Source organism: Rhinatrema bivittatum, chromosome 15 (assembly GCF_901001135.1).
Source record: "Rhinatrema bivittatum chromosome 15, aRhiBiv1.1, whole genome shotgun sequence".
NCBI lineage: Eukaryota > Metazoa > Chordata > Amphibia > Gymnophiona > Rhinatrematidae > Rhinatrema > Rhinatrema bivittatum.
Window position 1 is genome coordinate 37,089,891 of NC_042629.1, and position 14,560 is coordinate 37,104,450.

General features: G+C 42.5%; 2 protein-coding genes across 6 annotated transcripts in view; one reads left to right on the forward strand and one right to left on the reverse strand.

The window, feature by feature from the left end:
- Positions 1-6,439, reverse strand: part of SPICE1 (spindle and centriole associated protein 1) — a 65,140-nt gene extending 58,701 nt beyond the window's left edge. For 3 of the 5 annotated variants that reach the window (XM_029578463.1, XM_029578460.1, XM_029578459.1), the window contains exons 1-3: positions 6,317-6,439; positions 5,337-5,438; positions 3,572-3,619 (exon numbers count right to left, since the gene is read on the reverse strand). In XM_029578463.1, the coding sequence (XP_029434323.1) occupies positions 3,572-3,619; positions 5,337-5,438; positions 6,317-6,424 (258 nt within the window). In that variant the 5' untranslated portion in view covers positions 6,425-6,439. Of the gene's footprint in view, positions 1-3,571; positions 3,620-5,336; positions 5,439-6,136 lie in introns of all 5 variants that reach the window. The other 2 variants (XM_029578462.1, XM_029578461.1) reach the window with 2 other exon arrangements.
- A 319-nt stretch (positions 6,440-6,758) lies between these two features.
- Positions 6,759-14,560, forward strand: part of SIDT1 (SID1 transmembrane family member 1) — a 118,929-nt gene continuing 111,127 nt past the window's right edge. Inside the window, exon 1 of the mRNA XM_029578466.1 lies at positions 6,759-7,519. Within this exon, the coding sequence (XP_029434326.1) occupies positions 7,493-7,519 (27 nt within the window). The 5' untranslated portion in view covers positions 6,759-7,492. The remainder of the gene's footprint in view (positions 7,520-14,560) is intronic.

Here is a 14,560-nt window from a genome sequence, read left to right on the forward strand (position 1 = left end):
CTAGGCCGCGGGCGGGTGGGCGGGTGGACGCGCGTTAGTTCGAGACGGCCGGCGCTCGAGCGCCGAAAGCAGCCCCCACCGGCGGCCCCCAGCGCCAAATCGCAGGGGTCGCACAGGCGCTGTGGGCCTGTGCGCGCATTCATTCACTGCCGGTGGGGGCTGCCGGGGGCTGCCAAGGCAGCCCCCGGCAGCCCCCACCGGCAGTGAATGAATGCGCGCCTGTGCGACCCGGCCTAGATGTAACACGCGACCACCCGCCGCCCGCCGGCCGTCTCGAACTAACGCGCGTCCACCCGCCCGCGGCCTAGATTTAACACGCGACCACCCGGCTCCCGCCGCCGGCCGCCTGGACCCACGCGGCCCTCCGACAGGTATTTAAAAATTTTTATTTTTTTTTGAACACTACGTCTTACTTTCGGGGGATGTCTTACAGGTTTTTTCCAATATAAGACATACCCTGAAAGTAAGACATAGTGGGACTTTTTGGGGTAAAAAGAAAGTAAGACGCTGTCTTACTTTCGGGGAAACACGGTAGTAGCACTGCTGAATATAGTAGGGTAAATCAAAGTTATCTGGATTACTTTAGGACTGCCTTGTGGCCCAAAGAGACTTGTCCAGATAACTCTTAACATCAGCATTATCTGGTGAGTTATCCGGGTACATCCTGCCTGCCCTGAAGGTCTCTCAGTTTATCTGTGTAAATCGGATCTGGTCAGCATGGTGGGATTTTGATATTCAGGTTAAGTCCCTAACTTAACCTGACTCATCATATCAATATTAACCTCAGAGTAATTATGGCTTTTTTTTCCCCTCCTAACAATTGAAATATTAATTCCAAGCAGAAAAAGTTAAAGTACAATTATATCCACTGAAAAAAATGAAAATAAATTTGGAAAAATGCATTGCATATGTTTGGTAATGAACAGTAGCGAGTCACTTTTTTTGTTTGGGGGGAGGGCACTGCTCAGTATTATACTGTGTAGTTTGGTTGCTTTGCCAATTAAATGTGTGATGATGTGTTATTTTCTGGCCTTTTTTAAATTTTATTTATGATTTGAACAAAACCATTCAAGAAATTCTTGAACAGAAAAATTAGGGGCCAGAAAAGAAACAAATTACATACCAAAATCAATGTATACAAAATCAATGTATACAAATCTAATCAATGTATACAAATCTAATCGCTGATACACAAAGCCATTCAAAACAGAGAAATGCATTGGTTCACAGATCAACTACAATTCAAAACGTCTTCCCGCCCAACGAGATTCCAGAATTTAGCCAAACTAAATATCCCAGCACCCAATCTGACTAAACTCTCTAGTACAAAAGAACGATCTTTCATCATTGCTGGATCAACAATATGGAACACCATGCCCTCTGAATTACGCCAGGAACTCTGTCACAAAAAATTTAAACAAAACCTTAAAACCTGGCTATTTAAAAAAGCCTACTATCAATGATCTGAATCCTCAACTACTCTTCCTAACTTCCACAATCTATCATATATTGCTGATATTCTATTAATACAAAGTTATATACTGTATTGTATTCGTTCAGTTACCATGTTATATTGTAAAGCGCAATGCTGAATTACTGTTTGAATGTAAACCGAGGTGATGTTATTTACGTACCCCGGTATAGAAAAGTCTATAAATAAAAGTCTATAAATAAATAAATAATCATTCAAACCCCAAATTCAAGTCCACCATCTAACACACCACAACCCCAAGAAATCAAATTTAAGGACATTTAAAAAAAAAATGAGAGTGTATAATCTAAAACTGATGGAAATTAAAGATATTCTAAGCACAACAATTAAATTATCCCTAAGGCAGATTTATCACTGAAGAAAATAATATGCAAACTTTTTGCTTTTACTTTGCAATAATGCAATTGCAAAAGTACTGAACTTATTACTTCATACTTTATTGTATTAGACAGAGATGAAAATAATTAAAAAATGTTTCCATTAAAATAACTTGTGCCAACATATGGATCAGGATAGGTTTTATACCACTGAAAAACTCCGAACTTTCAAAAGCATTCAATATATGAAAAGAGTTCCTGTAATAGTTTATTGTACCTTAACACCATAAGACTGCAGGTAAACACCACTGGTGTAATCCTAAGAAATTTTGTGATTCTAAGCACTGGTTCATACTTGACATCAGGCATGCTACAAATATCCTATGGAATGACTAATGCCTTCAAACAATGAGTCACTAGTAGGTCAAATGCTGGCCTTGAAAGTGGACATTTAAATTCAGAGACCATTCACTAATGCCTTCTACCACTCTTCAGAACAGGTTTTACTGTATTGTGGCTGCAAGGAAGGACTGAAGCCAGCAAAGATTGTGATTAATATTTGGCTTCTTATGGCAATTGATGTATGGTGATTACATCTGTCCACCAAAATGTTTTTCTCAAATACCCAAATTTTTTGTACAATTTAAATTCAGTATCTTTTCTGCAATATGAGCAAAGGAGAACTACAGTTAATAATTAGCAGGGCATGGTCTCCAGAACTATGCTACCAAAGTTAGCTTTACTCTTTTATATTTCTCTACCCTATCAAGCTGCCCAAGATACAACAGTATCAAAGTAAAACTGAAACACAGGTTTCATTTGCTTTACTAAAGAAACCAGCAATGGCAAACATGCATTTTCTGCTTTTTTGAACCTTTGATATCCTTCTGATGGGTGAATAAATAGACACCACAAACTGACTATTATTCTAATAGTAGCTCCATGGTTTACTTTTCACTAAATGTTAATTATATCCTATTTTAGCTATAAATAAGTCGTTATTTATTTTTCAGAAGTAGTAAGAAAAGACCCCACAAATATTCAAAAGAAACGTACTGATGCAATTGGTCCCAATTGATTTAAGCATCAGTGATTTGTAGTTATGGTTATCAAAACCTTCTGTCTTGAGATGTAATTACCCATGTACTGATATGTAATTGGGACTGTTCACTTTCTGGGAGGAGGTAACAATACATTTCACAGGCAGTTCAGTTTAACAACTGTCCCACTAATCCATTCAAAGAACAATAAATCACAATTTGTTTTGCATTGCAGCCTGTACCCCAACAATGAAATTCACTCACTCACTATGCAGCATCTGCAACAGGAAGATTGTACATAGCTGTGAGTGCTAGGACCTTTTCACTTACATGGCAACCTGTATTGATCAGTTGCTATGACTTGGCTCATTTTCAGCTGTCTGCCACTGACTGATGGAGAACCAAGCCTTGGCCACAGTCATGCCCATGTTCTACCCAAGAATTATCTTCTCACATTACAAAGCCCGAATTCAACATTAGTTTCAACAACAATTTTTCTCTCTCAAACTTCTTCACAAATGGCTACTGCCGTGCTTCAGAGTCTGGGACAGACCTAAACATTAGTATTTCAAACTATAACAATCATAGTCAAGCCAATTACAATTAAAAGCAAGCATTCGCGCTATGAGGTTGCAAACTCTGTGGCTGAGGACAAGTGTGATGGAACACAACACACTTATGACGGGACAGGTTCATGTGGCTAGTCACTTATTTTAACGTACCAGCTCTTCTGGAGTTGCACGATGCACAGTCAGATCACTGACAGTATTCTAAAATAAATAAAATACACAAAACCAAAACCATGAAATGAGGAATGCAGGTACAACAAGGCAGCAAACATCTCTTATGACAGTGGAAGATAAAAAAAAAAGTACAATAGTATGACCCAATTTTTTGCTCTCTCTATTTGTGAACTGAATTTTCTAGTCTGGCACTGAGCACCCAGGTTTGGGATCTCCCATCCATCAGGTGTGGCAGGATTTGAGCTCATTGCTAATACAATATGTTCAAGCCCTGATCAATGAGCAATATCTGTGTATTCAACAGATCTACTCAGCTGCCAAAAAGAAAGCACCAAAAAGAGTTCACCTTTGAAAGATGAGGAAAAAGGAAGGAGGAAGAATCCAAACCTTTAAGATAACTTACAAAATGTATGTTTTGATTTTCAAAACAAAAAAAGCTTTGTCCATACATTACAGAGTAACTTTCTTGGGGGAGGGGGGGGGGGGGGGGAACAACAACATTTAATAACATGGACAGTAATAACAAAATCTCCTTCTTTATACAGACTGCAGAGAAACTTCAAACTTTTCAAAGGAAGCCTAAAAACGTGGCTTTTTATAAAGAGAATGGTGAAACCAAATAAGATCGTAACTCAGCACCGAGTATGTAGTTTTTAGTTTTCTTTTTTTCCACCACTAAATACACTTTAGATTGTTAACCTTATATTTGAACTGTAATAGAGACTTATGAAACTAATGAAAACATATCAACAAATAGTTTGTATATTAAAAGAACCCTGTTACCGCTCATTATTGGCATATCTATAATGTGTTACCTATCTTAAACAATTTTTATTACTTTATGTGCCTTTTTGTAAACCGTTGTGATGGTAAATTAATTTAACAATGGTACAGAAAAGATTTTAAATAAATAAATAAATACAGGATTTCAAGAACCATTTTCATTGCTTATCAGCCCTTTTGTAAAAGTGATAAGGATGTGCGACTCTTATGGGATTATTCAGCTGACCAGGGCTGGTTCTATAATGAGGCAGGGTGAGGCGGCCGCTTCAGGCGGCAAACTTTGGAAGCAGCAAAAACTGCCCCCTCCAAACTACTCTAGTGGCCGCCTCACCCTGCTGCCAAAACAACAAAGGACCTGCACAGAATTCCACACCTCCCCACACCCCCGTGCAGCCGGGGTTTCCTTCATCTTTGCTATTTTCTGCACAGAAAATGGCAAAGATGGAGGAGACCCTGGCGTGCTGTGAGCAGAACATGTCCCACTTGCGGCGACGATAAAGACCCCAGGTGTGCTGCGAGCAGAGCTCATCCCACTCGCAGTGAAGATGAAGGCCCCGGTGAGAGTGAGTTTGGGTAGAGGAGTGTGTGTGAGAGAGATTGCGAGCCATTTGGGGGGGGGGGGGGGGTGAGAGAACATGTGTGAGGGTGCATGGGGGGGGGAGTGAGCAAGCATGTGTGAGGGTATTGGGGGGGGGGGGGGGGGGGGAAAGAGTATGTGTGAGGATGCTTGAGTGTGGGGAGGGGGGCACCATCTCATCCCTCGCCTCAAGCAACAGATTGCCTTGAGCCACTCCTGTAGCTGACAAATGCTACTGGCTTTAGGGCCAAATCTTACTCAGGGGAGGGTTTGAGGGGAGCAAAAACATTACCGCCACCAATTTGAAACTTAACTGGCCTATATTTTTTCAGCATTCCCTACTGTTTTATTGAAGATAAGCGAAATTTCTCCTTTGGAACTTACATCCCATGCCTGCTTTCCTTGGAGGTTCTTCTTGCCAGCCTTCATCATTTTCCTGCCCCTTCCATAGGAGCCATGAGGGCGAGTTGTTCTTAAAAATGACATCTATGCAAAAAAAACAAAACAACCCAACAATGTAAATATGTTTTAATGTCATTTTTTATTTTGTATCTATTTATCTGTTATAACTTATAATTGTAAACGTTTGTAAACTGCCTGGGAATGTTGATAAATACAGTGCTATAAAGGATAGATGTTCAAATTATAAAACACAGCATAGATATAACTGTACTCATACTCAATTGTCAAGGTTCACAGCAGTAACACCAAAAATAAGAGATCAAAAGACAAACCTATGATACATATCTCTGGCTGTTCTCTTCCTCAAATATTGCTGACCTAAAAAAAAAAAAAGTCTATACCCTGATTCAAATTATTAGAACGATATAACCTCAGAGAATATAGTGAATTCTTAGCTACCCTCGCTTTTTTCATAACTACCACTAGATTTCTTCTGATGTCTTTCATGAAAAGGGCATAATAACTTGTTCTAGTCACACTGTGTGCCTACTTTGTTTAAAAAAAAAAAATTTGTTTTGCTCACACCAAAATAAAGCAAACATCATACAAGAGACGAGGGAGAAATATTTGCAGACTCCTTCCTGCCTGCATTCTTATGGTAGAACCATTAACAAAGTGATGCACTGTACAGACTAAAACTACTCCACACAGAAAAGGCTTAAAATAATTACAAACTCACACCAAAAGAATAACACAAAGCACTGTATACACCAGCGGCGTACCTTCAAGTCGCGCAAGCCTCTCATAAAAGAAACCCATGCCCAGTCTTTCCCCTCTGTCAAGCAACTCGTCTCCCTCTCACCGGCCCCCCTGCTGTCCTGCTCTTACCTCTGCAACGAACTCAAACGCTACCGCCACCGAGGGTTCCAATACCCGCTTGCAGAGGAGGCCGCGGCACTTACGTCACATCCGCTCGCCGCTTCCGTCCCGTTCCCCCAGCAACCACAAACGCCGGAGCCGGGCAGGCCTCGACGGCGCAAAGGTTGAGAAAGTGCTCGGTAGGCATGCATCTCCTAACTATGCCTGCGCTCTCTGGGTCTTCTGTAGTGACCGTTTTTAGGACAGTGATAATACATGGGAAATAGCAGAAAATGATTCAAGAATACACCCAGAATTGAGGATATTTATATTATAATAATATGCAATATCGAACGAAGCTTGTCACATCTTCCTGTATTAGCAGAAAAGTTCCTTGCCAGTGCCGAAACTTAATGCGATTTGGGCTACTTTCTTGTCACTATAAAGGTGCTCCAGTGTTAGAAACCTTCATTTTCAGTTTTTATTCTTTATTTTTCCCTGGAATTTATCAAAGTTTATCAGTAAATAAAAAATGACATTTTTCCAGCTAAACGTCAGAATTTATTTTGGTGGACAGAAACCAGGACAATAAAACATGTTAAGTAGATTTTCCCATCCACCCACGCAAGTAGCATCTCCATCTCTATCCCCATCCCCTGCCTAGCATATCCCTGTCCCTCTCCTCTCAGCACTTCAACAGCATTCATCCTTACTCTCTCCTATGGCAGCATGCTTACTGAAGCTTCTACAATCTGCACCACTGTACTTCTGCTTTGCACAGGACAAGGGAGCCTTCCAGAAAGTGCTCATGGATAGGACCTGCTCCAAACACATTCTTGTCACCACACAACAAGTACTTTGGCTGCTGGGGGTGGGGGGAGAGAGATGAGGAGGCAGAACTTGAAACACAGCACATAAGACACTGGAGGGTGAGTGCTTTCACTGGTGGGGAGCAAGAAACACAGTATTCACAGACCTAGGAACTCTCCAGATTTGGCCCAGAGACTTTGGAATTCTGGAGGAAATGCTGGGTCTTTGGACCGACATCCGAAATCTCCAGATATTGTTTCCTGTCTGCGCAGAAGACGACTGCAGGAGCTGCACAGACAGAAAGGAGGATGGGTGTTGGACCCACGCTGAAAAAGAGGGGCAGTTTCTGTGTAGCCAAGGGATCATGGCTCACACAATTAATGGCCCTGTAGCAGGGCTACCACGGATTCCATCTTGCAGCAGCCCGAGAAGAGGAGGCCCAGCAGCAGGGCTGCTAAGGACCTCATCCCATGGCGGTCCAAGAAAGAGGTTTAGAGGTAAGGGGGAAGCTAGGGCCCTAACTGAGCATGTGTGTTTGTCTGAAAGAGAATGCTTGTGTGTGAGCGGCAGAGAGCATGTGAGGGTGGCAGCCTGTAATTGTGTTTGAGAAAGAAAGTGTGTGAAAAAGAGAGCCCGTGTATGTGTGAGATGGAGACAACATGTCAGAGAGAGTGTGTGTGTGTGTAAGTGAGACAGCATTTGAGAATGAGAACCTGTGTATGTCGTTATCTTTATTCATATACTGCCTATGCCTAGGCGGTGCACAATAAGAACATACAAAAATAAAAAACATGCCAAAAAATAAGAAAAAGCTAATCAATAGCAGGCAAACCCTGTAATACTGTGCATAGACAAAACCTTTTTATTTTTTACATTTATTTCTTAATTTTCAAGTAAAAACAGATCAACAATAAACTATTCATGTGTAGACACAGATAAATACACCCATGGGAGGACGGGCAGTGCTGGGAACAGGGAGATAGAGTTGAGTAACAGTTGAGAGACTGATTCCCACCAACATGAAGACTGGCCTTTTACCTGGCTCTAGATATTACAGCCTTCTCACACGCCCTCTCAAGTTACTGCGAATCTTATGGTCTCGAACTGTTAGTGACTGATTTATATGCACAGGATCAGAATAATTCCCTTTATGTCTCCTGGTTCTTATTATTGTTCTTATTATTGTTCTTCTTATTATTATTATTACTACTATGAACGGACTTCATGACACACCACCGACCACTCAGATCGGTGAAGTTGGGGAGAGGGGGGCGGTACAGGAGTCAGCTGATTCTAAGTTACTCAATCATATACTTGTGTTGTTCTTACTGTGTGTTGGATTTATAGACAAAACCTTTAATGCAGGGATCATGATGCAGTTGTAAGAAAATCTAGATAATCAGTTAATTTGAATAAAGACCAGCCTGAACAAATGTGTGTGTGTGATGGAGACAGTGTGTGAGAGTGAGAGCATGGGTGTGTGTTTTAGGATGAAAGGGAAGATGACGGGAGGAGAGAGAAGAAACAGAAAGGAAAACAAAAGAAAAATAGAGATCTTAAAAAGGGAATTAGAAAAAGAACGATAAGGGGAAAGTGGAAAAAAATGTCCAGGCCTAACCAATTAGAAAAATAAGAGAAATACGATAGCGATTGACATATGCTATCTTTGGGAATGTGCATTATATATTTGTATTTTGTTCTTTCTTCAGTATTCCACTGCTCATAGTCTGATTTCTCAGACTTTCCATTTCAGTTTTGTTTGCATGTTTCTGTTTCTAATATGTAGTCCTGTATTCTGTATTAGGTAAGGGTCGGTCTATGTTTTGCATGTGTGACAGATGCAATATTTCTGCTAACAAGTGGTGTCTTGTAGGGATTTGGCTTGTTCTGTTTCCCCAGTAGGTAGTATATTTGTGTTCTAGGACCTGATATAATATTTGCATTGCTGACTTTTCATAGATAAGGCTGCTGCTGTTTGAGTCCTGAAATTCAGTGCTGTTATGGCAAGGTTCTTCTTTTTGTTGGAGTTTGTGTTACTTCACAAAGGGATGATGAATCCTGCAAAAACGGGGGATGGGCCTACGAGCGCCGGCTGCCAGCTTTCGCACCGAATAGCACCCCTAATTTGCATTATATCGTATGCGAAAAGGCCCTTTTCGCATACGATATGGCCCTAACGCATGCGATAAAGCTTTAGAAAATAAACCCCTTGGTTCCGCCCACACGGTTTGACTCATACTTGGCTTCCAGCAGTGGCTGGAGGCCTTGAAATGCTGCATCTGCAGCTCTGGAGAAGTTTATCAATCAGCCTAAAATTAAGGTGAATATCAGGTTAAACCAATTGGAAAAATCATGGAATCTATGTTTGACAATCAGTTTAAACTGAAAACTAAGTACCCTAGGGATACTGTAGAGCAGAGCTTTCCAAACTTTTCATGTTGGTGACACACTTTTTAGACAAACATAATTTCGTGACACAGTAATTCAGTCTACTAGCAAACCAGAGGTTAAAGGTTAAATGAACGAAATGTATTTCGACAATTTATGTATGTTTCCTTTAAATATATACATCATAAAATGTTTCACGACACAACCTATCTTGTGAAAACCTTTCATTTATATTAAAACTATATAATATTCCAAGATTAATGTTATTGTTATAATTTATGAGTAACAATAATAAAACAAAGTTATTGTGTTCTTCAATTTACCTCTTTAATGAGATATATGAGCTTGATGGGATGAACACAGCTTTTGAATATTTGGTGTTAATAAGAAAGTCCAAAGGGTCTTCTGCATAATTTAAAAAAGCTGGCCAGTTTCACACTATATAATTATTTGATAGCCTCATTCAACTAATTCTATTTGGCTATGAGAGTGAAGTCTGGAATTTATAGGAATGTCAATATAAATCCTGCGCCTCCAGTTCTGTAACTCTGTGCATCCACTGAAATTCCCCCAAACAAAGGAGCTTGGATGTTTCCCTTACAGCTCATCATACTAAAAGATATTTTCAAATGCTGGTGTCACCTCACAGTAACAGCAGCACAAATACCTTCCTCTGCCAGGCACATTGTGAACTAAATTAAAACCTCGCAAAAAAGACACTCAAAATCTATACTGCAATCCCATTGGAACATAACAGTAATAACACCAAGGACTCAAACAACAATACCCCTACCTGTGAAAACGCAAAGGTAAATATTACACTGGGTCCTAGAATACCAATACACCACCTACTGAGGAAACAAAACAAACCCGATTGCTATAGATCCCTATGCTAGCAGAATCTCTCATCATGGTCACACACACACAGCAGAGACAGACCCTCACCAAATACAGAATACAAAATAAAGGAGCACAAATTAAACAAAAACTGAAATGGAAACCCCAAGAAGCCAGACTCTGTGTATTAACAATGGAAAAAACAGAACCACCATTCCTCATAAAACAAATAAAATAAAAAAACATAAAGCATCAGTTATAATAGTAAAACCATACTAATAAAAGAATATTTTAAAACTACTGATAAATAGAATTTCTATTAATTAAAATCATATACATTTTTTACAATTTCCCAAACACCAATAAAATATTTCAAAACAGCACATATATCAAATAACATCCAATAATTAAAACTAATAAGGATTTTAAAAAGCCCCTGCTGTCCATACTTGGGAGCTCTTGATTTCCAGTCACCCTGATATTGTCCAGGATTAGGAGGTTATCCTCTCTCACACAGACTCACATGTCCATTCTCTCTCACACATACACTGTCACATACATACACATTCATGCTCTTATACCCACCATTACCTCTCGCTCTCAAGCTCTAAGACACTCTCCCCCCCTCCACACACAAACTCTTACTCCCCTGGATTTTCTCATACACACTCGCTCTGGCTCCCTCACATACACACACACCCAGGCAAGTTCCCAATCATTCTCACACACTGAAACTGACCCCCAGGCAGGCTCCCATTCATTTTCACACCACTCCCTCACCATCCCGCAGGCATGCACACATTCATTCTCACACACACACACATACACCACACACAGGCTGGCATCTATTCTCACACATACAAACCCCAGGAAGACACCCATACATTCTCATGCACTGACACACCCTCAGGCAGGCACCCATGCATACCCTCAGGCAGACTCCCATTCATACACATGCACACACGAAAGGCAGACCCCCTCTCTTTCTTTTGCCAGCAACCTCGGAGCCTCTCTCATTCCTCTGCAGCCACTGTCACTGCTGCCACATGGCTATTTGGGAGGCGCTGATTGCTGCTATTGGCACTGAAGCCCATTCTGCTGCCTCCTCTGTGCAGGCCCCGTGGGCTTCCACTTCCTCCATGTTGATCTCGTACATTGTGAGATCCGCATGGAGAAAGTGCTACTCTTGCACATTACCAAAGATTACATGTGCCAATCAGAAAAAAGTAATTTATTTCTTTTTTTTTTTACCTTTGCTGTCTGATCTTAGTTTTCTAATCGGTTGGTCACAGGCTTTTTTTTGTTCCACCTCCCCTTTCTTATTTTTTTGCCAATTCCTTTCATATTGTCTTTTTTTTCTATTTCTTTTCTCTCCATCTATCTTCTTCCCTCATACATTCAGTCAGGTTCTCATTCTCACATGCTTTCTCTCTCACACACACACACAAGCTCTCACATGCTCTCTCTCATACAATCATTCATACAGTCTCTCTCTTGCACATGCTGTCTGACTCTCACACACCCAGGCTCTCTCTCACTCCCACATGCTGTCTTGCTCAAGCACAGGCTCTTACTGTCACATGCTCTCTCTCATACAATCATTCATACACACAGTCTCTCACTGGCACATGCTGTCTGACTCTCACACACCCAGGCTCTCTCTCACTCCCACATGCTGTCTTGCTCAAGCACAGGCTCTCACTGTCACACGCTCTCTCTCATACAATCATTCATACACACAGGCTCTCACTGTCATATGCTGTCTGACTCTCACACACACAGGCTCTCTCTCACTCCCACATGCTGTCTTGCTCAAGCACAGGCTCTCACTCCCACATGCTGTCTTGCTCAAGCACAGGCTCTCACTGTCACATGCTGTCTTTCTCTCACACACACACACACACACACACACACACACACACACAGAGGCTCTCACATGCTGTCTCTGCAAACATTCAGGTCCTCACTCCCACACCCAATCTCTCAACTCACCTCATACAGGCACCCAATCTCTCAACTCACCTCATATACGCACCCAATCTCTCAACTCACCTCATATACGCACCCAATCTCTCAACTCACCTCATACATGCACACAACTCATCGGGCCCTCAGCCTCTCTCTTACCTCTGGGCCTCCTCTTCACGGGTCGCTGCAGGATGGGCTCTGCAGCGGCCCTGATCTTCTCGGGCCGATCGCAGCGACTCTGATCTTCTCGAGCCGATCCGCGGTGGAGACCCTGCTACCGGGCCTCCTCCTCTTCTCGCCCGCTGCAACAACGCTGCTCCTCTTCTGCACGTGGCTGATGCTCCACCTCCTTCCTGCCCGTACGGCTCCGGCAACATTTTTCTTCCGGGGCCGCGCGGGCAGGAAGGAGGCAGAGCACCTGCTCTTCCTCTTTTCTGCCCGCGCGGCTCCGACAACATTTTTCTTCCGGGGCCGCGCGGGCAGAAAGGAGGCGGAGCACCTGCTCTTCCTGCTTTCTGCCCGCGCGGCTCCGGCAACATTTTTTCTTCCGGGGCCGCGTGGGCAGGAACTAGGAGGAGCACCTGCGTGACAGTTTTCTTCGGGCCGTGGTGACGTAAGCTCCACCACGGCCCCGCCGATCTTCCTGCTGTGCATCTCCGGCACACAGCACAGCGATACTTTACTACTCAGCCGCCAGTGGGATGAGGTCCACCGGCGGCTGTATTGGCTCCCACTTGCCGGTGTGTCACGTGCACCGGGCTTGCGCGACACACCGGCACACTGCAGGCGACACACTAAAGTGTCGCGACACACACTTTGGAAAGCTCTGCTGTAGAGGCAGCCTCAGGGTCCATCGGGAGAGAGGGAGTCCCAGCCATCATGCAACGGTGACACCTGGTGGCTGGATTTAGGGCCTATGATTGCAGGGTTCCAGAAGGAACCCTGTGAGGCTAGTTCCTGCAATGACTGGCCTAGGTGAGTTTGGGGTGGGGTGGGAATTGAGTAGATGCAAATTATATATCATGGCACTGGATCCTAGCCCCATGCCTGACTGAGTTGGAAGGACAAAAAAGCAGGAGGAACCTACCAGATTCCTTCCCCCCCCCCCCCCCCCCCAAAAAAAAAAAAGAATTGTCAAGGTACCTACTTATAATTCAGCTTTAAAAAAAGGATTTTATAAAAATTGGTTTCTCATCATATCAGCAGTTACTTTGAATAAGGATAAGAATTGTTAAGTATTTTTCATCCAGTTCTGTAGGAGATGGGTGGATGGCTGGGTATGATATATACATTATACTCAATTCTTTTTTTCTTAACAGACAAAGTGAAAGTTCTAAATACCTCAATCTGGGATAAAGTCCATGCATTTTGCAAATCGACTCCCAGTAGAGCAACTATCATATAGAAGGAAATTTCCATATCCAGCAATGACCAGAAGATCATCAAACCTTAATCCACAATTTCACTATTTTTGCAAAAGATTGCAAATAGTAAAAAAACAAGGATGCTTTTGTTCAAGCTTCTCTTGCAATTAGAATCACTCTGCAGTGCCTCATTACCTATCTTCTCTCTCAATACACCTTTCTTCATGATCGGATTAAGGGGGTTGTATGCCCATAAGCAATGGGAGGAGGGGAAGAGGTACAATCCCTCCTACCTAAATCCTTCTCTCAGGATATCCCCTCCGCCTTCAAAGTCATGGCTGGGACTGCAGCAGCAACAGAAGTTGTGGAAAGCAGCACAGGTCCTCCCACACGCACTTCCTGTTATCAAAGAAACCTGTGCAAGGGGTAGAGCATCGCAGGGGCCATCAGTGCAAGAGGGCTGCTGAAGGCCCCGTGCAGATTTTTCCCTATCTTCCTTGCTGCAACCACAGCCTATGCCGCAGATTTGGATTTAGGCACAGGCAATGGTGGTGACACTCCAGCGCCTATGAGAATTTGGCACTGGAGGGAGTTGCCTATTGCTCCATCGGAGCGCACTGTACTGTATCAGCCTGTTACTTTTCCTGTTAACTGCTCCGAGCTAATTTCTTCGTTTGCACACTTCAGTCTCATACCTTGTACATATTTCGCCCCTACTCTATAACCCTCCCTTAGTCCCAACCCCTGGGTACCCCAGCGTAATATTCTGTTTAATGTATACCGATGTTATCCTGTAAATATATATAACACTGATATTATCCTGTAAATATCATATATAATTCTGAATTTTCTAGTTTAGGCTCATATATTTATCCTCCACATTCCTTGTCAAACGCTACTTAGAAACATAGAAACATAGAAATGACGGCAGAAGAAGACCAAACGGCCCATCCAGTCTGCCCAGCAAGCTTCACACATTTT